The 26,778-nt window shown below is 41.0% G+C and overlaps 1 protein-coding gene across 2 annotated transcripts in view; it reads right to left on the reverse strand.

The window, feature by feature from the left end:
- The window catches only part of plpp1a (phospholipid phosphatase 1a), a 97,467-nt gene that overhangs the window by 42,899 nt on the left and 27,790 nt on the right, over nucleotides 1-26,778 (reverse strand). The window contains exon 2 of one of the 2 annotated variants that reach the window (XM_052036911.1): nucleotides 24,923-25,077. In XM_052036911.1, the coding sequence (XP_051892871.1) occupies nucleotides 24,923-25,077 (155 nt within the window). Of the gene's footprint in view, nucleotides 1-1,326; nucleotides 1,479-24,922; nucleotides 25,078-26,778 lie in introns of both variants that reach the window. The other variant, XM_052036920.1, reaches the window with a different exon arrangement.

Below are 26,778 nucleotides of genomic sequence, written 5' to 3' on the forward strand. Positions count from 1 at the left end.
AGTGTCTCTTACAAAAACTAGGGGCAAGACAACATGAGAGACTGATCAGCATTCTTCTAGATAACTGTCTTACACAGTGCAAGGGTACTTCAGGGGGTTTTAAGAGTCAACCATGCATTGCGGCACAGGACAACAGTGAGGTAGCAGACAACAGAAGCCTTCCAGACTAAGTTTATAAATGAGTAGGCAAGTGAAGATCATGATATGGCTCCACAACAGCTGAAGAATATCCGAGAACACTGACAGGGGGACTTAATGACTTGAGCAAGGTACAACCACCTAGAGAGTAAGCCATCTTTTTCCTGCTGTGCCCCAGGTATTGGGCACTACTAAAGCTGGCCCACTGCAGGCCATGTGGTACCACTGAAGAATGTAAAGCCCAACATTACACGTGCTTTGAACCAATCTTCCTGGCTGGCAAACAGTGAGGCATCCTTACAACTTAAAGAACTCATTAACAATTTGCAAACTGACTATTGCAGCAAATTTTGAAAACAGAGCTCAATAAATCTGGACACTTACAAGTATGAAAACCTAACATAATACACAAAATGTAGAGCCACCCATCTTATTTGGCAGTTGTAGAAAACTAGTCTTACAAGATATCTTTAATGGGTGTAGTTTATTATTGTAACATTGCAAACCCATCATCACATGTGGCAACTTTATTGTAATTGCTTGACAAAATCTTAGAGACAGGAATACACAAACTTTTTCATATATAGCTAACCTACTAGCTTGTAAAGTAAGTAGAATACATCAAGTAACACATACTTCCCTTTTTCTAACACACTGGTCCACATTTGAGTATCGCCATCCACTTTTCCTTTCCTTCTGTCAAGAAATTCTGGCATATTTGTTTTATTTAAAAAGAAAACTTTATATTTACTTTCTCCCTCTTCTGCAGGAGCCAATGGACCTGGGGTACAGTTTTAAGGGTAAAGTCAACTTTCTAGTAGCTCTGCGTGAATTTTGCCTAAATAATGTGCCTGTGGGCATCTTACCCAACGCCAATCTAGATTTCCTCTGATATCCACAGTTGAATATTTCTTCGGGAATTACTGGAAACATATTCAGAATGAAACCTGACTGACAAAGAAGGGCAAATGTAACAGCCCAAATTGGCACTCAGCAAAGAACAGTTAACTAGGCAGTGACTGGAACTATCCAAATTGTAACCTCTAATCCACTGATGCAAGTGTCAAAGTGGAGTCAAGCAAGCCATAGTTTTCCTTGTGTGATATATTCTTGCCTATTATTAAACAGCATAATTTGCAATAGCAAGTGAAAGCAACAATCGTGTGGAATAAAAATGAGTTCACTTACTACCAGTAGAACAATTGGAATAAGAGTGCCAGCTAATAATTGGTAGGATATGGTGTCTTCTTTGTATGGGTACTTGATGGTTTCATCATTACAGTAAAATCCACGTCTGAATGGAGAGCGCAGCGATGAAAGAATTGCAAAAGGCAATCCAGCTAGTAAAGCAATAAGAAACCAATCTGTCAGTTTAATGAGATATGATATAAGCTACTCCATGATTGACGTCCAAACATTACCTAATGAAAATGCACCATTTCACTCACAACAGGCTCCAGACCACAAGTTTAAAACAATGGAAAATTTACAGGCATCTTATGTGGCACATGATGGCACACCAATACCTTGATTTGTGCAGTCACACACATGGGCTGCTCTGGGTGGACTGCAGTAGAGGGCAGGACAAGTGCTAGTGGTCTCTGCTGCCATGCACATCCTATCAACCAGGTAAGTGTGACTGCCTGCCAGCCAGCCATTTCAGGGCCATGGATGGTGTGCGTGATTTGGAAAGAACCAAAATAGAAGAAATACAATTGCTGGAAAAAAATGATCGCTTTGAAAGCAGCAGCTGGAAAAGAAATGACCACGAATCAGATAAAAGGATAATGAAAGATTAGCTGTATAATTCTCACACAAAATTAATGAACATTCACTCTCCCATCATTTTACCCGGTTGCCTTAGACTTGAACTTTGTGTTTACTGGAGCCGTAATTCCTAGCTCCACACAATGAATGGTTGCTAAGAATGCCAAAAGCATTGCAATTAAATTTTTTATTTCTACATAGTTTTCCCTTTTGATTTGTACTGAGGGATCAGTTCCAAAGTTCATACCCTCCATAGTCAAGCAGATGCTGGTATTTCTGTGGGTGAATGACCACTCAGACAAACTAATAAAGGGGAATTGCAACTTCAGGAACATGAAAATGGGGGAGGGAAGAAAAAGCAGTGTTATCATAGTGACATTAAATAATATCTTTGGTCAAATCCAAGATGTCCTGTAGACTTTATGAATTCATGCAGTTGGCACAAAGATGTGCATAATGGGTATCTATCAAAACAATCAATTGAATAAGACATGCATACTCCAACTTCTCATGTGCACTGTAATGTGAACAGAAGTTGAAATTCAAGGAATTAACTATTTATAGCATTTTATAATAAAGGACAAAATCAGTCAAATTTCTGAAAAGACCTTGTGAACTGCAAATGATAACAGTAGTAAGTCATGATAACATGCTGCATGTGCAGCAGAATGTTATGTAAATTGTTCCTCAAAATAACATTTCTAATCTCTATGCTGTGTAAACACTAAAGGGTATAATTTGATTATCTCAAATGATTATTTTTTTAAATAATTCCTAAATTACATAATTACTGCAAAACTTAATTAACAGAACATCGATAAAGAAAAATAAGAAATGCTAAGAACTACAGGCGACTCCTGGATCATGGCCACTCGGGTAATGAAAATTCACCCTTACAGAATCCACAAATCACTACCCAGAAATGAGAGATACGGAATAAAACTCACTCTTACAGAATTTATGTGAAAAAAGTAAATAAATAAACACATTGATTTTTTTTCAACTCGTGTTTCTTCATGCATGCGCAGAAGATGCAGCTTTGCGTTACAGAAAATCACGATACAGACCATTTTCTAGGAATATAATCCCCCTGTAATGCAGGGGTCATCTGTATCCCTAAAATGGTTGAGAAAATTCTGGAATTTCTCTTCATAGAATACTGAAGCCATATAAGCAAATGAAAAATCAAGTTTTACTATTGCTGCTTTGTCCCACTACTGTTTTCTCTGGTTGTGTATAGGCTGGTGTTGAAACTGATCCTTGCTGTGGTACTGAGCACTAAACCAAAATCTTCAGGAATCTAACGGTCATAGTCATACAGCATGGAAACAGGCTCTTTGGCCCAACTCGCTCATGCTGGCCAAGATGCTTATATCTGAGCTTGTCCCATTTACCTGCATTTGGCCTTCTCGGCCTTTTCTATCCATGTACCTGTCCAAGTGTCTTTTAAATGTTATTGTACCTGCCTTTACCACTTCCCCTGGCAGCTCGTTCCAAATAACGATCACCTTCTGCGTAAAAAAGTTGCTCCTCAGTCTCTTTTAAATCTTTCTCCTCTTGCCTTAAGTCTATCCCCGCTAGTTTTAGACTCCCCTTTCCTGGGAAAAAGACTGCGACCATCCACCTTATCTATGCCTCTCATGATTTTACATATTTCTATAAGGTCACCCCTCAACCTCCTACGCTCCAGGGATAAAACCTCTCCTTATAAATCTCTCCTTATACTCCTTATAACCTCTCTTTATTAATCTCCCAACTTCTCCTTATAAATCAAGCCCCCCAATCCCAGTAACATCCTCGTTAATCTTTTCTGCACCCTTTCCAGCTTAATGGCATACTTCCTATAGATAGGTGACCAGAACTGCACACAATACTTCAGGTCTGGTCTCACCAAATGACGTATATAGTTGTAACACAATGTCCCAACTCCTGTACCCAGTGCCCTGACTGAAGGCAAGCACGCCAAATACTTTCTTCACCTCTCTATCTACCTACATTGCCACTTTCAGGAAACTATGTAACTGTGCCCCTTGGTCTATCAGCGCTACAACATTCTCCAGGCCCTCCCATTTACTGTGCAAGTCCTGTCCTGGTTTAACTGATTTAACTGACCAAAATGCAACACCTTGCACTTGTCCAAGTTAAATTCCATCTGCCATTCCTTAGACTTCAGGAAGTGTGTTCAAAAGAAAAAAAAACTTTTGTGATTCTGATGACCCTGTTGACTGTCTTACTAATGTTTCTGAAGAGAAAAATAACATGCACATGGAGGAGCATTTTCTTAAATAACGCAGCTTGAGAGAATTCAGGTCTGTTACTGGAGTCAATTCCCTTAACAAGTAGCACAGTTGATTCAGAGATTGTTACACACCTGCCCCTTATCTCTTCTACATTGTGTTGGGTGGACACATTTCCCTGGGTTAGCAGTATGTCATAGCTTTCAATGTTGGTTACTAGCCTTTTTCAGATATAAAATAATCAAAAAGAATCAATTTTTATTTTTCAGGCAGACCAGGGCTTTGGAAATTGCACAATTGTTTGGGATTGTCCATAATTTTTTGACATAGACTGATATTTTTATATAAACAATTTTATAGAACATCAATTAGTGCTACAAAACTGAAACAGTATTCCGTAATTTAGGACACTTTGTGTGACACCAAAGTGATAATCACATTAATTACCTCATGAGGCCCAAAGAGTAGAACCACCTACATTCCATCAAACACCCTGCCACGTTTAACAGGCTATTTCCTGATGAAATTAATAGCAATTCTGTGACAAGTTTGTCACAAACTCTAAAACATACATTAAAACTACTTGACAGTTCTCAGCAGTGTCAACACAGCAGCATTTCCTATGAAATTAAACCAAAGGGTTACTGGCAAATATCAAAGATTTCAAAGTTAAATGGGAGTAGGCAGTGAAATGTAACAGTGAATGATACGGCTCTATTGCACCCTGAACAAAATACTCAAGCGGAATAGATAAATGGGAAGGGAGGCTGACTTTACTCCAGCCAAGCCCTTTTCTGTCAGCCACAGGAGGACAGCAGGTGGAGGAATTCGGCAGGTTGAGCAGCATTTGACCATTTGTGGGGGTGGGGAAGGGGGGGATGTGAAGAAAAGATATTGTTTTTGTTGTTTCGGATCGAACCCCTGCACATCGGCTGGTGCAGGGTCCTGATGGAATACCGCATAGAGAAGTGTATGGTCATGCACTTTTGTAGATGGAATAAAGGCATGGAGTATTTCCTAAATGGGGAGAGAATTCAGAAATCGGAGGTGTGAAAGGACTTGGGAGTCCTAGTGCAGGATTCCTTAAAGGTTAACTTGCAGGTTGAGTCAGTAGTAAAGGCGGCAAATGCAATGTCAGCATTCATTTTGAAAGGACTAGGAATATAAAAGCAAGGATGTAATGCTGAGACTTTATAAGGTGTTGGTCAGACCACATTTGGAGTATTGTGAGCAGTTTTGGCCCCAATATCTAAGTAATGATGTGCTGGCATTGGAGAGAGTCTAGAGGAGGTTTATGAGAATGATCCCAGGGGTGAAAGGGTTAATGTATGAGGAGCATTTGATGGCCCTGGGCCTGTACTTGCTGGAGCTTAGAAGGATGAGGGGGGATCTCATTGAAACCTACTGAATATTGAAAGGCCTGGACAGAGTGGACGTGGAGAGGATGTTTCCAGTAGTGGGAGAGTCTAGGACCAGAGAGCACAACCTCAAAATAGAAGGATGTCCCCTTAGAAATGGGATGAGGAGGAATTTCTTTCGCCAGAGGGTGGTGAATCTGTGGAATTCATTGCCACAGACAGCTGTGGAGGCCAAGTCATTGGGTATATTTAAAGCAATTAGGTTGATCGGATCAGTAAGGGCAACAAAGGTTACAGGGAGAACAGGAGAATGGGGTTGAGGGGGAAAAAATAAATCAGCCATGATTGATGGGTTGAATGGCCTAATTCTGCTCCTAGGTCTTATGGTCTGATGCAGGGCTTCGACCCGAAGCATTGACAATTTGTTTACCCCCACAGATGCTGCTTGACCCAGAGTTCCTCCAGCAGATTATTTGTTGCTCCAGATTCCAGCATCTGCAGTCTCTTGTGTCTCCATTTCTGTCCTCACTGGCAATTGCATTTGACCTTCTCCCAGAATATCCCAGGCACCTCTCCAGAGCAGCTGCACATTGCAAACCAAATGAGTCAGACTAGAAACCTAACCTGTATTCATCAGTCTGTGATAACAGTGATAATTATGAAATTGAAGAACCAAACTTTGAGAGGTGGTGGGCATTTCCCATCGTGTGATAATCAGAAGTGCACACAATATTCCACTTGTAGCCTATCCAGCATTTGATAAGGTTGTACTAAGATGTTCCTGCCTTTGTACTTTATGCCCTTACTAATGAAGGCAAGCATCCTGTCACCTTGGGGATCTTTGGACACCAAGAGGCCTATATCCCAAGGCCTACACCAAGAGGCAGGCATGGTAGTGTGGCAGGGACGGTAGTGTAGCGGTTAGCATAACGCTTTACAGCGCCAGCAACCTGGGTTCGATTCCCGCCGCTGTCTGTAAGGAGTTTGTACGTTCTCCCCATGTCTGCGTGGGTTTCCTCCAGGTGCTCTGGTTTCCTCCCACATTCCAAAGACGTACGGGTTAGGAAGCCGTGGGCATGCTATGCTGGTGCCGGAAGTGTGGCGACACTTGCGGGCTGCCCCCAGAACACTCTACGCAAAAGATGCATTTCACTCTGTGTTTCGATGTACATGTGACTAATAAAGATCTTATCTATCCTCAGCATTCACCAAGGCCCTGCTTTGGCCTTAGAAATGAATGCAGATGGTGCCTTTAAATAAAATTTAAGGTTATTCTGTCCCTGTGTTTGGCTACTATTTGGATAAAAATCTAGTATTCACCTTTCATCACACCAACACAGAAAGCTATCCTGTCTGACTTGAAGGACGAAATTCTGGGTTGTAGCCAACAAAGATGTGATTCAGATCAGGTCAAGAAACCCAATACACCAACTACAGACGATACTTGGAATGAAAAGTCCAGAAGGGTGCAGAGCTATTACTAATTCAGGAGACACTGATGCCTCTTTGAGAATGTGGGGAGAATAAAATAGGGTGAGATTACTGTAGGATTGATATAAATGAGTGGTTGATGATCAGTGTGGACTCTGTGGGCTGAAGGACCTGTTTTTGTGCTGCATTTCTCGATGACTCTATGCTCATTACACATAGGAGACAAGAGACTGCAGAAGATGGAATCTGGAGCAACAAATAATCTGCGGAGGAACTCAGGACATGCTTTTAAGATGGGGGGGGAGAGAGTATAAAAGTGAGTGAGGCAAGTTTTTTTTTAAAAAAAACACAGAGTGGTGGGTGCCTGGAATGAGTTACCAGGGGTAGTAGTGGAAGCAGGTAGTTTGGTGGGTTTTAAGAGGGTTTTGGAGCAGCATCTGTGAGAGGAAAGGAATTTGTGTACTAATGCAGGGTTTCGACCTGAAATGTTGACAAGTGGCTCTGACATCCATCCTCATGAAGTGCTTCGAGAGGCTGGTCATGGCACGCATTAACTCTAGCCTCCCAGACAACCTCAACCCACTACAATTTGCCTACGGCCGAAACAGATCTACAGCAGAGGCCATCTCCCTGGCCCTACACTCATCTCTGGAGCATCTGGACAGTAAAGACACCAACATTAGAACATAGAACAGTACAGCACAGGCCAGGCCATTCAGCCCACAATGTTGTGCCAATCTTGATGCCAATTTATACTAAATGTCTTCCTCCTGTGTATCATCCATATCCCTCCATATTCATGTGTCTATCTAAAAGCCTCTTAAACCCCACCAAACTACCTGCTTCCACTAATACCCCTGGTAACTCATTCCAGGCCCCACCACTCTCTGCATAAAATACTTGCCTCACGTCACTTTTATACTCCCCCTACCCCCCAAACTTAAAAGCATGTCCTCCAGTGTTTGACATTTCTACCCTGGGGGAAAAGATTCTGACCGAATACCATATCTATGCTTCTCATAATTTAAAAAACCTCTGTCAGGTCTCCCCTCATCCTCTGATGCTCTGGGGAGAACAACCCAAGTTTGTCCAACCTTTCCTTATTTGCTCATACCCTCTAATTATGGCAGCATCCTGGTGAACATCTTCTGCATCCTTTCCACGGTCTCCATATCCTTCCTATAATGGGATGACCAGAACCGCACACAATACAGCAAGTGCGGTCTGACTAAAGTTTTATACAGCTGCAGCATGACTTCCTTACTCTTATACTCAACACCCCTATCAATGAAGGCAAGCATGCTATACGCCTTCTTTACCACCTTATCTACTTGTGTAGCCACTTTCAGTGAACTATGCACCTGGACCCCAAGATCCCTCCGTACCTCAATGCTATTAATGTGTCTACCATTAACTGTATACTTTCTTCTTTCATTTGACCTCACAAAGTGCAACACCTTACACTTGCCCGGATGAAATTCCATCTGCCACTTCTCTGCCCATATCTGTAATCGATCCATATCCTGCTGTATTCTTTGATAGTCCTTTACTCTCTCCACAACTCGGCCGATCTTGGTGTCATCCACAAATTTGCTAATCCACCCAACTACATTTTCATCCAAATCATTGATATATAATCACAAACAACAGAGGTCCCAGCACCAATCCTTGCAGAACACCGCAGGTCATGAACTTCCAGCCAGAACAACAGCCTTCAACCCCTACTCTCTGTCTTCTATGAACAAGCCAGTTCTGAATCCAAACTTGCAATTCACCCTGGATGCCATGCATCTTTATCTCTTCAATCAACCTACCATGAGGGACCTTATCAAATGCCTTACCAAAGTCCATGTAGATGACATCCAATGCCATACCCTCATCAAGCACCTTTGTCACCTCCTCAAAATACTCAATCGAGGTTGTAAGGCATGACCTGCTCCACACAAAGCCATGCTGACTGTCCCTAAGCAGGCCATGCCTTTCCAAATGTGCATAAATCTTATCCCTCAGTATCCTCTCCAATAGCTTCCCTACCACTGACACGAGGCTCACTAGCCTATAATTACCTGGATTATCCCTATTCCCTTCTTGAACAAAGACACAACATTCGCTACTCTCCAGTCCTCTGGGACCTTGCGTGTTGCTAGGAGTTTTGAGTGAAGTGTCTATCAGTAAAATCTTTAAAATCTATTTCAATTGAAATATCGCTATGCAGATTATTTTCTGTAGTTTCCCAACCGGATTCTAATCTTAGTTTGAAGAATCTGTCAAAGGGATACATTTCCCTCTGGCAGAGCAGGGCTAGCTGATCTTTACTGAACCTGGACCCTCCTAGTAATAAAACAGAGCAGCACTATGAGGGCAATGTAGCTCACATTACTGGACAAGTAATAGTTACAGAGCCGAATTTTAAAATGTTATGTCTTTAATAAAAATCTACAGCTCCAGTCTTAAAAGAAAACTATAGGTGATGGAAATCTGAAACAAAGTAAAAAATGCCAGAAACGTTCATGACAGATATCAGTGTAGAGAGAAACAGAGTCAACGTTTGAGTTCAATGACCCTTTGTCACAAAATAAAAAGGGTTATTCTTCAAATCCAGCCCCCCCCCCCCCCCAAGAGATGTCAAGGGATGTTTGGGGTAGGAAAGGAAGGAAAAAGAAACTTAGGACAAATACCAAGAGCTCAACTCAGCAGAAAACCTGGAAGAGTACTGATGGTGCAGGGGTGAAATTAAGAAGCGAAATTGGAAGTAGAAATGACATGAGAAGGAAATATTGACAGGTAAAATAAAGCAACCCCAAACTGCTGTAACAGCCAGGATCTCCCAGCGGCCAGCCATTTTAATTCCACTTTCCATTCCCACACTGACCTCCCCTACTGCTAAATTGAGGTTACATGCAGATTAGAGGAACAACACCTCATATTCTGTCCTGGTAGTCTTCAACCTGATAGCATCAACATCGATTTCTCTAACTTCTGGTAACCACCCCACTCTATTCCCCTCCCCCTTTGTTTTATCCTTCTGGCCCCTTTACTCCTCCTCTCTCCCCTCCACTCTTCCACCTATCACTTTCCAGCTTCTCACATCATTCCTACTCCCCCCCCTCACCCACCTACCTACCAACTTCCCCCGCTTTCCTTCCAGTCCTGATGAGGGGTCTCGGCCCAAAACGTTGACTGTTTATTTCCCGCTATAGATGCTGCCTCACCTGCTGAGTTCCTCCAGCATTTTGTGTGTGTTGCCCCAAATTGTTTTATAAATATGATAAAGCACAGAAGTTAACAAGAGAAGAGGTCCCATCTGAAGGCAGAACAATAGCCTTGTGTGTAGGCAGAAGACATGAGCATTGTTCTACATGAAGGAATACTGAGAATCTATCATTGCAGAAGAGGAGTAGTGCACTGAAGTAAGAGACAGGCACCGTCAAAGAGACAGCAGCTTTGGAAAAATATGCATCTCAGTTTCTTAATTAGTCCTGGCCTGCTGAATTCCTCCAGCAGCTTATTTTTTGCTCATGGAATCATGGAAGAAACAAGTTAGCCAGTATCCCAATAAATGGCAGAACATGTTCAAGGGACTGAATGTCCTGCTCTTGCTCACAAGTTATCTCAAACTTATGACATTTATTTGTAAACAGTTACAATCATTTTGATACTTTTATTAAAGGCTCTGCTCATAGTGATAAAAGCCTAGTAAGTTACACAAGCAGAGGAAAATGATAGCAAATTCTTCCTGCTCTCCAGACATACTGACAAGTTTCTGCTCTTGTTGAGATACAATTATGACAACATGTAACAAAGACTGCTTTCAGTTAGAAGGCTCTCCTCAATTCTCAAGGCTATATAATTCTGAACGTATCAGTCAGTAACTACACAGCATTGATCAAGCATTATAGTGCAAGTCCTTGCAGTTGTGATCCTACATACGACTGGCTTATTTTAGTTAGTGTGACATTCGTCACAGAACCCATGCAGGGAATGGGAAAAAATTTAAAACCAACCAACCAAAGCTTCTGCTTCCAAACCCTCTCTTGTACTTCTTCCACTCCAAATGAACTTCAAGTCATCAGAATATTTGCTGGCCACATTCCAACTGTAACAAGTCTTGCACCTCAGGTCCTGCAAAGTCTTTTGAACACTCGTCCTGGTTTTCAGATCTTTCAAAGGCCTTGCTCATCTTTCTCTCTGTAATCTTCTCCCCAGCCCTACAACTTTCCGAGATCCATATTCCTCCCATTCTAGCCAGAGTCACCTCCCTGAATGGCATCATTCCATCACTAGCAGGGTATACGTACGTAGTTCTGAAAGTGGTGACACAGGTAGACAGGATGGTGAAGAAGGTGTATGGCACCCCTGCTTTCATCACATGGGGAAATGAGTAGGGATGTCATGTTACAGTTATACAAGATGTTGGTGAGACCACACCTGGAATATTGTATGCAGTTCTGGTCCCATACTATAGGAAGGGTGTGATTAGGCTAGAGAGGGAGGGTGTAGGAAAGATTCACAAGGATGTCACCAGGACTGGAGGGCTTGAGTTAGAACATAGAACATTACAGCACAGTACAGGCCCTTTGGCCCACGATGTTGTGCCGACATTTCCGAGTGTGCCGAGTTACAGTATAAGGAGAGATTGGATAGGCTGGGACTGTTTTCCCCCTAGAGCAAAGGAAGCCGAGGGGTGACCTTATAGAAGTATATAAAATCATGAGGGGAGTAAATAAGGTGAATGGTCAGTCTTTTTCTCAGGGTAAGGGAATCCAAAACTAGAGGGCATGGATTTAAAGTGAGAGGGGAAAGATTTAAAAGGGATCTGAAGGGCAGGTTTTTCCACACAGAGGATGGTTGGTACATGGAATGAGCTGCTAGAGGAAGTGGTAGAGGCTGAGCAATTACAACAGTTAAAAGACATTTAGATAGGTTCATGGATAGGAAAAGTTTACAGTGACATGGGCTTAATGTAGGCAAATGGGACTAGGTCAGGAAGGCACCTTGGCTGGCATGGACAAGTTGGTTAGAAGGGCCTTTTTCCATGTTATTTAGCAGTTATACTTGCAGCTGCCAAAGCCCTTAACATTGCAATTCTCTCCCTAATCCTCTGCTCTCTACTTCCATTTCCAGACATTAACTTCTGCACTTAGTATCATTTCATAGAAAGACTAAAACAAAATCCATGAAGCATTAGTCATGAGCTACCTCAATGACTATTGCCCAGTAGCACTCACATCTACTGTGACGAAATGCTTTGAGAGGTTGGTCGTGGCTAGAATTAATTCCTGCCTGAGCAAGGACCTGGACCTGCTGCAATTTGCCTACTGCCACAACAGGTCTACAGCAGATGCAATCTCACTGGCCCTTCACTCGGCTTTGGAGCACCTAGACAATAGCAATACATACATCAGGCTGCTGTTTATCGATTACAGCTCAGCGTTCAACACCATTATCCCCTCAGTACAAATCAACAAGCTTCAAACCCTGGGCCTCTGTACCTCCCTCTGCGACTGGACCCTTGACTTTCTTATTGGGAAACAATAGCCAGTGCAGATCAGTAATAACATCTCCTCCTCACTTACGATCAACACAGGTGCACCTCAAGGATGTGTACTTAGCCCACTGCTCTACTCTCTCTACACTTATGACTGTGTGGCTAAGCATAGTTCAAATGCCATCAATAAATTCACTGTTGTTGGCAGAATCTCAGATGGTGACGAGGTGGTGTACAGGAGTGAGATAGATTGGCTGCTTGAGTGGTGTCGCAATAACAATGTCGCACTCAATGTCAGCAAGAACAAGGAATTGATTGTGGACTTCAGGAAGGGGAAGTCAGGAGAACACACACCAGTCCTCTTTGAGGGGTCAGCAGTGGAAAGGGTGAGCAGCTTCAAGTTCCTGGGTGTCAACATGTCAGAGGATCTATCCTGGGCTCAACACATTGATGCAATCACGAAGAAGGCACGCCAGCAGATCAACTTCACTAGGAGTTTGAGGAGATTTGGTACGTCACCAAAGACTCTTGCAAATTTTCATAGATGAATGGTGGAAAGCATTCTGACTGGTTGCATCACTGCCTGGTATGGAGGCTCCAATGTCCAGGATCGAAAGAGGCTGCAAAGGGTTGTAGACTCAGCCAGCTCCATCACGGGCACAACCCTCCCACCATCAAGGACATTTTCAAGAGGCGTTGCCTCAGGAAGACAGAATCCATCATTAAGGTCCCTCTGCATCCGGGACATGCCCTCTTCTCATTACTACTATCAGGTAAGAAATACAGGAGCCTGAAGACCCACACTCAACATTTCAGGAACAGCTTCTTCCCCTCTGACATCAGATTTCTGAACAGTCTATGAACCTTACCTTGTTATTCCTCTTATGCATTATTTTATTTATTTATTTATCGGTAACTTATAGTAATTTTTAATTCTTGCACTGTGCTGCTGCCACAAAACAACAAATTTTACAACATATGTCAGTGATAATAAACCTGATTCTGACATTTTATTTGACATTACTTACAAAACACCATCTGCCAAGGTACCCACCAGGAATCAATATCAATACCATTTGAGAGAGGCCAAATAATGCCTAGAGCCTGCAGAATGTACTATTCCACAAGTATCATGTTTCATCCAACATGAGTTGCCAACTTGTCCAGACCTTACTTTGCAGATACACATAGTTATATGAAGAAGAGGTAGCTTATCTCACATGATTCAATAGAATCCATTGGATGAATCACCACATACTGCTAACCCAGAAAAGCAGACAAATGTGACTGTTAAAATGAAGGAACAAAGTTAAGGTAGAAACCAGAATCATACAGCACAGAAATAGAACCTTTGGCCCACATGTCCATGTCAACCATCTATCTACACTAATCTATACTAATCCCATTCAGCAGGACTTTGTCCATAGCCTACTGTGCCTTGGCAACCCAACTGCTCAGCCAGATGCTTCTTAAACGTTGTGAGAGTTCCTGCCTCCACCATCTTCTCAAGTAGTGCATTCCCGATTGCAGTCATCCTCTGGGTGAAAAAAATTCTTCCTCAGATCCCCTGTAAATGTCTTACTCCTCATCTTAAAACCATGCTCTCTGGTCTTCGACACCTCTACCACGGGGAAAAGTTTCTTACTATCTACCCTATTTATGCCTCTCAATTTTGTATACCTCTATCAGGATCCCGCTCAGCTTATTCTGCTCCAAGGAAAATAAACCCAGCTTATGCAGTCTCTCCTCATAATTGTAGCATTTCAACCCTGGCAACATCCTGTGAATCTTCTCTGCACCCTCTCCAGGACAATCACATCTTTTCTATAGTGCAGCAACCAAAAATGTAGATGGTACTCCAGCTGTAGCCTATCCAATGTTTTATGAAGTTGTACTATGCCCCAGCAAATGAAGGAAAACATCCTGAATGCCTTCTGCAATATCTGCTGTCACTTTCGGCGACCTTTGGATTTGTATACCAAGATCCCTATGAACACAAGAAAATAGGGGCAGGAGTAGGCCATCAGGTTCTTCATGCCTTCCCCACCATTTAATATGATCATGGCTGATCTATGCTGGCCTCAACTTTTCCTCTGGGTCATTTCTCCATACCCCTCTGTGCCTCAAGCTATCAAATATTTATCCACGTCCACTTTAAATACTTCTAATGATCCAGCTTCCACCATCCGCCAAGGCAGAGAATCCCTGAGATTCACTGCACCCTGCAAGAAGAAGTTTCTATGTACTTCGGTTTTAAATGACCGCCCCCTTACCTTGTTGTTATGTCCTCTTGTTCAAGTCTCTCTCACTAGTCAAAACATCCCAACATCTACCCTGTCAAGGAACCTTGGGATCTTACATGTTTGAATAAGGTCACCCCTTATTCTTCTAAACTCCAAGGAACATAAACCCAAACGATCTAGCCTCCCTTGATAGGACATCCCAAGAATTAGCCTGGTGAATCTCCTTTAAACTGCCTCCAATGCTAAAATATCCTTTCAGGTAAGGACTATGCACAATATTCCAGTTTTGGCCTCACCAGCATCCTCTGCAACTATAATGAAACCTTCCTATTCTTAAACTCCAACCCTTTGTAATAAAGGTCAACATGCCGTTTGCCTTCTTAACTACTTGTTGGACCTGTCTGCTAGCTTTTTGTGACTCATGCTCTAGAACACCTAGATCCCTATGTACTTTATTCATTTGCAGTCCTTCTCCATTTAAATAGTAATCCACCTTTTGCTTCCTATTAACAAAGTGTATGACCTCGCACTTCCCACATTAAACACTATTTGCCAGTCTTTTGCCCATTCACTCAATCTATCTATATCCTGTTGCAATATCAGAGTATCCCTGTCACAACATGCCCTTCCACCTATTTTCATATCATCAGCAAAACTGGAAACCTTACATACTGTTCTTTCCTCCAGGTCATTAATACAAATAGTGAACAGTCACAGGCCAAGAACTGATCCCTCTACTCTACTAGTTACCTCCTTCCAGTCTGAAAAGAACCCATTTATCAACTCTATTTTCGATGCGACAGTCAGTCTTCAAGCCATTCTAACACACTTCCTCCAATACTATGGGCTTCTAGTTTATGCACCAGCCTCTTATGTGGCATCTTGACAAACTCCCTTTTGGAAATCTAAGTACACTACATCAACAGGTTCCCCTCTATTAGCTCTCCTTGATACATCCTCATATGATTTGTGCAAATTTACTAAACACCATTTACCTTTCATAAAACCATGTTGACTAGGTTTAATTATAGTCTTCTGCCTTTCTCCTTTTTTGAACGAGGGAGTCACAAGATATTTAATTTTCATTGGCCTATGTTTCTCAATATTCCCTAAGGACCAAGCAGTCATAGATGACTTGACCCTACTTGACCCACCAAAATGCATCACCTCCCACTCATCAAGATTAAATTTCATCTGCCAATGCCCTAGCCAAATCAAATTACTAAACAGAATTAGTTAATATTTTCTGAAACTTAAATTGAATATGCATTGAAAATTGTAAAATGTTCACAGCAATACTAACAGTGCAGTATAACTAACAGCACTTAATTACAAAAAAAATCCTGACTGGGATGTCATAAAACTCCTATCGCTAACTCCAGATTAATTTTGATCAACAAATGAAATATTACAGTAAACGAAACATTAACCATCTAATGCAAAGCTAAAGCCAAGCGCCATCAAATAATCAGTAATGATAATCTTTCCACGTTACAGGACAAAGTACAAAGAGCTAAGGCGTGGTACCAAAGTAAACTTTTCCACTGTTCACTGATAATGTAATGTTGATCGGAATCTTCCTGATATTTTGTTGGCTGGGTGTGGACTAAGCAAAATAACCTAATGCAAATGGGTGAAGTCTCAGGTTTAATTGCTGGTCTGTTCCAAATCAGTTGGTGTCAAGCACCATGGCAACAAAAACTCTCTGGATAAACAGGAAAAAGGCACCAGAGTTCTTGCCCTGATTTCAAAAATTCCTATAAAACTACCTAAAATATGTTTCCAATTGCCACACCAACACACGTAGTGTTACTGAATTACAAAAGAGAGATACAAGTATCCCTGCATCTTAACATAAAATTAGGAAAAAAATGATAACAGAAGAATTGACCGTGTGCCTGATATTAGTACAATCTATCCTTATATTCTTAAATCAAAAGGAATTAATAGCACAAGTGGTGGGCATTCACCCACTGCTTCCATGCTGCCCAAACACTGGGTTAACTCTGTGTCCCAGCTCTTGCTTTGTGGCCCTGTAGATTAAGGCACTTCAAACACTTTGAATAAAATACCCCAGGCATTTCCCTATCAATCAAAATAAATTCATCAAAAGCTGCCCTTCTATAGGCAAAAAAAGCTTTATAAAAGAATGAAGGTAATATTAAGCACCAAATTTACAAATATAAAATTCATTAAACTATATCTCAATAACTTTCGCTCTCAGTGTGGGTAGAACACTGATGGAATGAGATCAAATACCTTTTATACACCCTCCCTGACTTTCCTTTTTGGGGTCTTCTTACAGGTTGCAGATTCTAGAACGAAGATGAAAAGTCTCAGCAAAACAGATTAGCCGTTTTCTAAATGACAAATGAAGATTGAAGGGAAAATTAAGAGAATATTTTGTTAAATGCTGCAAGTTGTAAAATTTGCTACCACAGAGGGCTTTGAATGCTTGATCATTGATTTTTTTTCCTTGTAAATACTTGGTTGATATTGCGTTGAGCATCAGACAATATAGAAATCAGGTGGGCTAGTGAACAAGGCATTGGATCAGCCACAAAATTACCATATGGCAGAGTAGGTTCAAGGGTGCTTACGGCTGGTTCCTGTTTCAATTTCTTACATCCTTATGTGGCTGATGTTGTAAACAGAACAGTTTTTATATTCAACCTATTTGCTAGGCAGTTCAATAAGGAAACTATATTGTAAGACTATCTCAGCGCTGTAGCATTGCATTGCCTGAGCACCCAAGTTGAGGTGGTCCCCAGGTTACAACGTGGTGTTCCCAAGAACTGTTCATAACCTGAACAGTTGGTAAGTCAAAAATGAACGAAAAGAATGCGTGGGAGAGGGTCACAGACACAGCCATGATGGGACAGCAAGTAGGCGCGGGAAGAGTGGCCGCCAGCTGGTCTCACTGACTCAGTGAGTGAGCCTGCTTAGCGCTCCCAGCTCTGCTCAGCTCAACCCAGCTCCTGATTATTGTGTCCCAGCTGGCAGAAGATGTCTGCATCCTTGCAGCAGCCAGAAAATCTATCCCAGCAGTCTCCCAAATGCACACTTATGTACAGGCTGTACACAAGTCTGGTGTTCATAACCTGGGGAGGATCTGTACATTATTAACTGCTTTCTGACTATTAATAATACTATCATATTCTAGCATGCATTCTAGGAACCTACCAAAAACTCAGCTATTAATAACATGCCATTTCTTTGTCCAATTTTATTTTCATAATGATTCAAATTCTGGTGCTTCTAAATACTGCACACGATTCAAAAGGGTGGGCATAATTAAGAGATTTTCACATTAGAAAGTTTCTGGACAGTACTAAAAGGGGCATCAACCCATCAACAATCTTTGCCCAGGCTGAATCTGCAGGGATTAAGATGTGGCAGACAAGGATGAAGGAAAAAGACATCTGCACATCTGTTGGCATTCCTCCTAATGGCTGCTGCAGTCAAGGTGGGGCCGCACAGGACGTTTGTAATGAAGGTTTTCTTTTGTGTCACTCTGCGTCATTGTTCAGAAAAATCAGCAGGGCGGTGTCTGCAAGTTTTGGGTGAAACTGATCATTACTCTTCCTACGCATGCAAACTCTGCACTGTTACGTAGCCGATGGTGATTTTATTGGAAGTAGCATTGCTTGCCATCCTCTTTTCTTCAGACAAGACCATGAGAAAATAGGTTACCATAGCAGTTCCAGATAAGTATGGCAAGGCCCACAGAAATGGTTGGGACAACAGTTAAAAGTGAAGCCAAGCAGGCAAAACCAACTCCCAATCACCTAGGCATGCCTTATTTCACGTAGTACTATGTAAAGCATAACACACCGTGATTGGGAGACTTCCTAAGAGACTCCCAGAATAAGAGTTAAGCATCTCATGTTGATGCCATTAGGAGGTCTGATGGCATCACTGTTACCAGAAAGGGGAAGCAAGTGGCCTGATTTCCAGAACACCTTTCAAGTAGCCTGAGTTACTTGGTAGCTTCAAGAAGGTGCAGCTGAGCCATAGGAAAATAAAACATACCCATGCAGGTTTAAATGTGTGTAGGGATTTTCAACACGCTTTTACCTGCAGATCCACCCATGGTCTAGCCCCCATCTGCCGACCATTCCCTTCTTTGCCTGTATTTACCCTGGATTTTATGGTTTTCAATTTTAGTGGGGTTATTATGTTTTCCATCGATCTTCTTGGAGAAATTTCATTGAAAGGGAGTAGACAACCTAATGGCAAATGGCACTTTGACAAAGAGTGACATTATGATGGAATTCCGAAAACAGCAGAAAATGATTTGTTGAATGTGAAGGTTGGTGGAGTGGAAGGCAAGGACAAACCGACCCAACTTGCAGTTCTGGAAAGAAATTGAAAGGGTAAAGAGCAGAAATGTAGAAAAGTGCAGAAACTTTTTCTGGTTTCATTTAAGTGTCATTGATCTGAAAATTCATGTGTTTCTTTCTCCACTGTTGCTGCTCAACCTACTGAGTATTTTCACCATTTCGTTTCATATTACCAGCAAGTGCAGTATAATGAAGGGAGCGTAATTGTAAGAAATTAATAGAGAAAAATATCATCCTGCTTTTGTGCACAAGAAGAAAGACTACACTTTGCACCTGTGGGTACAGCTTCTGTTTGTGTGCACAAAGCAGGATAATGAATTGCATATAGAACCACTCAGTACAAATCAAAGGGCATTAGCTAGACACTATACAAGTCAACGATCAGCTTGTACCCAAGGTTCCATGGTGCCCATTCTTACTTCCCCAGATAGTGGATTCTTTGGGAAGCTAGGACTTTGGTCTACTTATTTTACGTTAACACAGACTTAAGAAGTGATGTGGTAAGAGGTTTACAATTACAGGCTATGATAGCATAATGGTCCAGTTACTTGTCCAGGTAGAGATCGGGATCATTGGTGCAGCAACAGAAATTCAAAACCAAGCACAGCAATTGGGGAACTTAAGTAATTTAATAAATATTGATTTTTTTGTTTAAAAAAGCCAGCGTCAGTAATAATAAGCATAACATTACTGAATTGCTGTGAAATCCCATCAGGTTCATTATGCCTTCCCTATCCAGCTGGGCCAGTATGTGACTCCAGATCCACCAATGTGGTTAACTCCTAACTGGCTCCTCCCTTCAGGGACCATTAGGGACAGACGACAAATGGAGTCTCTGCCACCAACATCCACATCCATGAACAAAAACAAAATCCCGTTAGTATCTCCACTGATAGATTGACAGGGAGTTCAAGTTATGTAAGAGCAGGAGTGGGAATAGATTGGATAGCTTTTCTTTTTACAGAGAATTGTGAACCTTCTGAATACATTACCAGATGGGCGCCAACTCTCCGAATGCCTTCATAGGAGAGCTGGCCTGGTTTCCGGACAGAGGCGGAGATCATACCTAGAAGATGTGTTTTTTTGTTAATAACTTCAGTCCAGGAAATAACATGAACCAGATAATGACTGTCTAAAGGGAGTTGAAGATAACTTTTCCAGTACACCTTTTTTCTTCTTTTTAGCCCTACGCTTTGTCCCAGAAGATTTTAGAGCTAACAGCAGTAAGCCGTTAGCAGTACAATCAATCTCTGCATAAAAAAACTTGCCCCTCATGTCGCCTTTAAATTCCCCCCCTAACCTTAAAAGTATCTCCTCTAGTGTTTGACATTTCTACCCTGAAGAAAAGATTCTAACTGAATACCCTATCAATGCCTCTCATAATTTTAAAAACCTCTATCAGGTCTCCCCTCAGCCTCTGATGCTCTGGGGAGAACAACCCAACTATGTCCAACCTTTCCTTATTAGCTCATACCCTCTAATTCAGGCAGCATCTTGGTGAACATCTTCTGCATCTTTTCCACAGTCTCCATATCCTTCCCATAATGGGGTGACCATAACTGCTCATAGTACTCCAAATGTGGTCTGACTAAAGTTTTATACAGCTGCAGCAAGACTTCCTTACTCTTATATTCAACACCCCTATTAATGAAGGCAAGCATGCCATACGCCTTCTTAACCACCTTATCTACTTGCATTGCCACTTTCAGTAAACTATGGACCTGGACCCCAAGATCACTCTGGACATCAATGTTATTAAGGGGCCGACCATTAATTGTATGCCTTCTCCTTTCATTTGACCTCCCAAAGTGCAACACCTCAAGCTTGCCTGGATGAAATTCCATCTGCCACTTCTCTGCCCATATCTGTAACTGATCTACAGTATATCCTGCTGTATTCTTAGATAGTCCTCTACACTGTCCACAGCTCCACCAATCTTGGTGTCATCCATAAATTTGCTAATCCACCCATCTACATTTTCATCCAAGTCATTGATATATATCACAAACAACAGAGGTCCCAGCACTGATCCTTGCGGAATACCACTTGTCACGGACCTCCAGTCAGAATAACAGTCTTCCACCCCTACTCTCTGTCTTCTATGGGCAAGGCAGTTCTGAATCCAAACTTGCAATTCACCCTAGATCCCATGCATCTCTATCTTCTGAATCAACCTACCATGAGGGACCTTATCAAATGCCTTACTAAAGTCCATGTTGATAACATCCACTGTCTTACCTTCATCAAGCACCTTTGTCACCACCTCAAAAAACTCAATCAAGTTTGTAAGGCATGACCTGCCCCGTACAAAACCATGCTGACTGTCGCTAAGCAGGCCATGCTTTCCAAATGCACAGAAATCCTATCCCTAAGTATCCTCTCCAATAGCTTCCCTTCCACTGACATGAGGCTCACTGGCCTATAATTACCTGGATTATCCATATTTCCCTTCTTGAACAAAGGCACAACATTTGCTACTCTCCAGTCGTTCAGGACCTCACCTGTTGCTAGTGAGGACATAGAGGTCTTTGTCAAAACCCCGGCAATCTCCTCACTTGCTTCTTTCAATATTCTGGAATACATGCCATCAGGCCTTGGGGACATCCACTTTAATGCTTCTCGGAAGACCCAGCACTACCTCCTCAATCTCAAAACATCCCAACACATTAGCATGCCCCACTCTGTTTTCAGTACCCTCCAAATCCTCCTCCTTGGTAAATTTTCGATTCTCTATCATCAATTTCATAGATCCAACATCAAAAATTCACTTGGAACCATTCTAACTGTAAATGCTTGAATGATTATGATTTTTGAAATGAATAACTTGCAGAATAACTGATTAAGTCGAAATCAGGTAACAGTATTTTAAATATTTGTAATTGAAGGTGATTAAAATTATTTATTTACACTGGAACTTATCCTTGCAGAGGGTTGAATCTCTGGAACTCTCTACCCCCGAGGGATTTTGAAGCTAGATCATTGGGGGTATTTAAAGAGGAAGTAGAAAGTTGAAAGATTAGGAAATTGAGGACTATGGGGAACTGGTAAAGAAGAGGAGACAAGGGCTTGGAGAGATCAACCATGATCATTATGAATAAATGGGTAGGTTTGAGGGGCCAACCGTCCTATTCCTGCTCCTATGTTCTTATGTACTTACATTCCAACTGGTGCACATACTGCCATTGTGAAAGGCATCAATGAAAATTAAACCATAAAGCAATGAACAAACAGTAGATTAGGTCATTTTTTTGTTGCAGTAGGAACTGGTTTTCTTATTAATTCAACTTCAAATAAACCCCGATGGAAACTTTCAGGAAACAAGCCAAGTTATTCCACATTCTCCTTTCCTCTATGTTGTACATCTTTAATCTCTACAAAGAGAATGACTACTTTGATATCGAGAAATCTGATTATATCTGATGGAAAGATACAATTAACCAGTAGGACTTCAAACAGATGTAAAGCATGTTTGAGAAGAAAGTTTAATGGTAATGCAAATTGCAATCATATCGCAGCACTAAAGCAACCATTCACAGATGACTTCATTTTACCATGCTGCATTTTAACCATAATACTGGAGGAATTCTCGAACATGGAGATGAAGAGATTAATTCCTATCCTGAGTGAATTCAAAGCTTCCAAATGTTACAAGAAATCCACCCCACTGGGAACACAAAAGCAAAGTTTTTTTTTCTCTCACACCTTCAAAATAATATTGTAGTCATCACAAATGACAAGCCTTTCTTGATCAATTACTAATTAGAAACTATAGTACTTTCAATGTCAAATAGATCATGTTGAGTTCCGCCGTCAGTAACATGCACAAAATAGAATCACTCTGGATGATTGTAGGTAATACGTGTCCACAGTACCAATTAAAATGACAAGAAAGCTATTTTATGGAATGCAAGGTGCAAATATCTGTGTTGGTGATCACTCTACACCCATCAACAGCATGTATGCAGTGAATTGCTTTCACTCACTGGAAAGAAAGGAGCATCTCTTGGAGCACTGAACATTCTACCAACTCAGCTTGTAATTCCCACTTTAGAAATCATCTTTGGTACTCTAAAAGAAAATAGTTGCATCAGTCCAGGGAATAGTTCTGGAAGTTTGGATTAACCCAAGAACATTGAGTTTCTTTTACAACAGTTGTAGTACTGATGGTGGACCTCTTACAAGAGTCAGGAGGTTCTGGATTCACGTCCCACTCCAGAGAAAATCCAAGCTGAGAAAATCTAGCACTGTTGGAAATGTCATTGCTCAGATGAGATGTTAAGGGGAACAGCAAAAAAGGTGAATATTTCGAAGAGTGGCAGAGGAGTTAACCACAATATCCCATCACTCAACCAACATCACAATGATAGATTATTTCATTGTTAACCAATTGTTGTTTGTGAGAACTTACTGTGAGAAAATCGGTTAACGTGTACACATTAAATGTACATTTCACGTCAAATAAACACCAAAAATACTTCACTGCTGTGAAATGCTTTGGGAAATTTGAAAGGGACTTGAAAAGGCATATAACAATCATCCAAGTAATTCTCTCTTTTCAGGAAAGTAAATGTCATCTTCAAAGTGTTAATGAAAATCACCAGTTGTACTGTGAGCACCACTCGTATCATGTCTGTGGAACCTATCTGAATGTCAGCTAATACCTTTGTTATTCAATGATGTTCTTCACTGTATCCAGCTCCACTCTCAGAGAACTTCAGGCTTCACTTGGTGACGTGCGGCAGTTTGATAGAGCTGCAACCTGTAGCCTGGACTGAGTATGCCCTTATATCTTCACTTTAATTACAGTGATTGCTTCTTTCTGCAACCATTGACTTTTCATTCAATGAAGAGGACAACCCAAATTTTCTACAGCTGCACTCACTGCTGCTCTACAATTAGAAGGCAAGAGCAGTACCTTTCTGTTAATCCTAGCCAAACCTTCAGGTTTAGAATGCTCCAGTACCACTGTACATTCTGGCTTAGAATAGGTGAAAACAGGGCAGGGGCAAGGTCAATACGTTAGGTCATTGCAAGCAGAAACCTAAACAAGCAACTCAGGTTGATTTGTACTGTTCATGTAGTGGACCTGTGAGCAGAGTATGTCGGGAGGGACATCCTGCAGTCTCTCAATGGCTACTCACGAACCGCCCTTCCTCAAAAGCATTTGGAAGCCATTGCTCGGAAGTTGATCCTGTTTGCAACTAGTTTGCGTTAAAGAGTGCAAAAAAAAATACCTCAAAAAGATGCAGGCAAAGCAAAGCAGAATGGCTGCAGGTATAATTTATCTCACATATATGCCTAAATATAAGCCAGAGCAAGCCAATGCCCGAATTTGCAGCTGCTGACACCTCCCATAGATCAAAGCATTCACAGCCAATACAGAACAATCAGTAGTCAGATGCATGCAACTGTAAGTCATACAAAAATCTATTTTTTAAATAATCATCCTATTTTAATTAAGCCATTAGCTATTCTCTGGCCCTCCATACCACCAAATCACATTAACATATACCTGAAAGATTTATAGCACAGAGGGAGCAATCTACAGACAAAACCCACAACCCCACCATCTCCAGTATTCTGATGTTGACTGTGTGACAATTCTGATTATTTAATAGAGAAATACTGAGTCTGAAATGCAGCCTTTGTAGACATTTATTTAAAATTTTAAAATTAATTTTAAAATGCTGCATTTCTCTAGTTTAAAAAATAATAAAAAATGAAATATTTAAAACTAAACTTAATTTTAAAATGGTGTATTTTTTCTAATTTTAGAAACAATAATAAAGCATGTTTCACAATAATTAAACCAGTAACCACAAGTCAATGTCATAGCTTAATCTCTCCCAATTCCTCTATTCTACCAAGAATTTTGGGGTCAACCACAATTGTTCCACAGATTGTCTGAGCTACTTACAGCTGATATGGGCAGTGTAAACCCCACTGAATACAGGACAGTGGAAGTGATGGTACTGTTCCTGAATGGATACTTGATGGTTTCATCATCACAGTAAAAACCTCTTTGATAAGGTTTTATTTTGGCCACATTTAGAACACCCAGTGGCATACCAGCTGTAGGGAGGGAAAAGAGAATTTAAGTGCATTTTAAACTGACAACTTTACAACAGCAGATTACATTCATGTATCCAATTTGCAAAACAGAAGTCAATAAACCGAAGTCCATATGTTAAAAATAGAATAAAAATTTATATACATTCACAGGGCTTGAGCATCATTACAAGGAGAGCAATGAATTCCCAGCCCCAGCTGTCCTTGAACTGGCAGGTTTGTTCAGCTTTTTCAGAAGGCAGTTAAGAGTTAACCACACATACAATCCAGACTGGGTAAGGACACCAGTCTTCCTTTCCCAAAGGTCATTCGTAACTTAAGCACAGGATGACCCTCCCTATGTTTTCCACCTTCACTGGTAACCCAAGCAAGCAACATTCACGATATACTCAAAAGCAATGTATGTGCATGTGTAAATTTTTGTCAAGTAGTTTGCTAAATGTCTGGGACTAATTCTAATACGTTGCAAAATAATTGGCAGCATATTCTTTTCATTCTGAGGGAGATTTTTTTTTGCCCCCAAAGATAAACTTGAATGGGTTACTGCAGGATTGAGGCTGTCAACAAAGAAGTTTGGCAGTCTCAGGCTGCTATTTAAAAGATCTCTCCAATGCTAATTACTTCTTCCATGAATTATCATCAGTAAAAATAGATCAGAATCACATCGATATACTTTTCAGATGCATGATTATTTAAAGTGTTCTTTATTCACCTACAAGATGCCCACTTAATTGAAAATTAACAATTGATAACTGTACAAAATAGACATTTTACAAGACTATTCTGATTAAGATGCACAATATTTGCCTTAAAATTTAACAAGGGATTTCAAGTGTTATTTAATTTCTCTTTCATACTCTCCTGGTACCACACAATACAAAGGAGGGATGTAAAGTTGAATTTAAAAGCCTCTGCTAATGTTATTCTAAATCCCTCAAGACATGCATGCTTGTGGCCTAGGCTGCGGAGATGCTCTTCAATGTTTCCTCCCTAGCAGTGGGAATGCACTTTCCTTTCACAAAAATGGCTCATATTAGATATTTAGCGTTGATGACAGTTTGTGTTGCAACGGCACAACAGACAATCCATTGAACCTCCATGATCCCCAGAGATTTTCAAGTTGCTTCCTTCAGTTTTAACATCATTTAGCAATTATACCTAATTTTTGTTCAAAATTTATGTGGCTAAGTGCTGACCACATAACAACAGGAAGCAGACTTCATGATGCATGTTTACATAAAAACTATCATAATTTGGTTTCACCAACCACTGCTACAGCATTCATTGGATCATGTAGGGGGAATAGTTTTATCTGGTAGAAACACAAAACAAATAAGAACAAAGATAAACAATTATTTAGCTAAAGACTGAGGGAAAAAGAATCCCATTCTAAAACATGAATCAACGTAGAGATTACCTAGAAATTGGGGTGTGGTATGGAATTGGTAATCTAGGGGTACTTCAGATCTCACCGCAACAACTGAGATACCTAAATTCAGTTGATTAAATTTGGAATGCAAAATCATAATGCTAATCATGGAGTGTTGTAAAGAAATACCTGGCTCACCAAGTCTTTCAGGAAGGAAGTTTATTGCCTTTACCCAGTGTTGAATTTACACAAGTGCAGACCCACAGATACGTAGTTGACTCTTCATTATTCTTCAAATGGCCTTGCAAGTCACTCAATCCTGGGACAATTAAAGA

Source organism: Pristis pectinata, chromosome 2, assembly GCF_009764475.1.
Source record: "Pristis pectinata isolate sPriPec2 chromosome 2, sPriPec2.1.pri, whole genome shotgun sequence".
Classification (NCBI taxonomy): Eukaryota; Metazoa; Chordata; class Chondrichthyes; order Rhinopristiformes; family Pristidae; genus Pristis; species Pristis pectinata.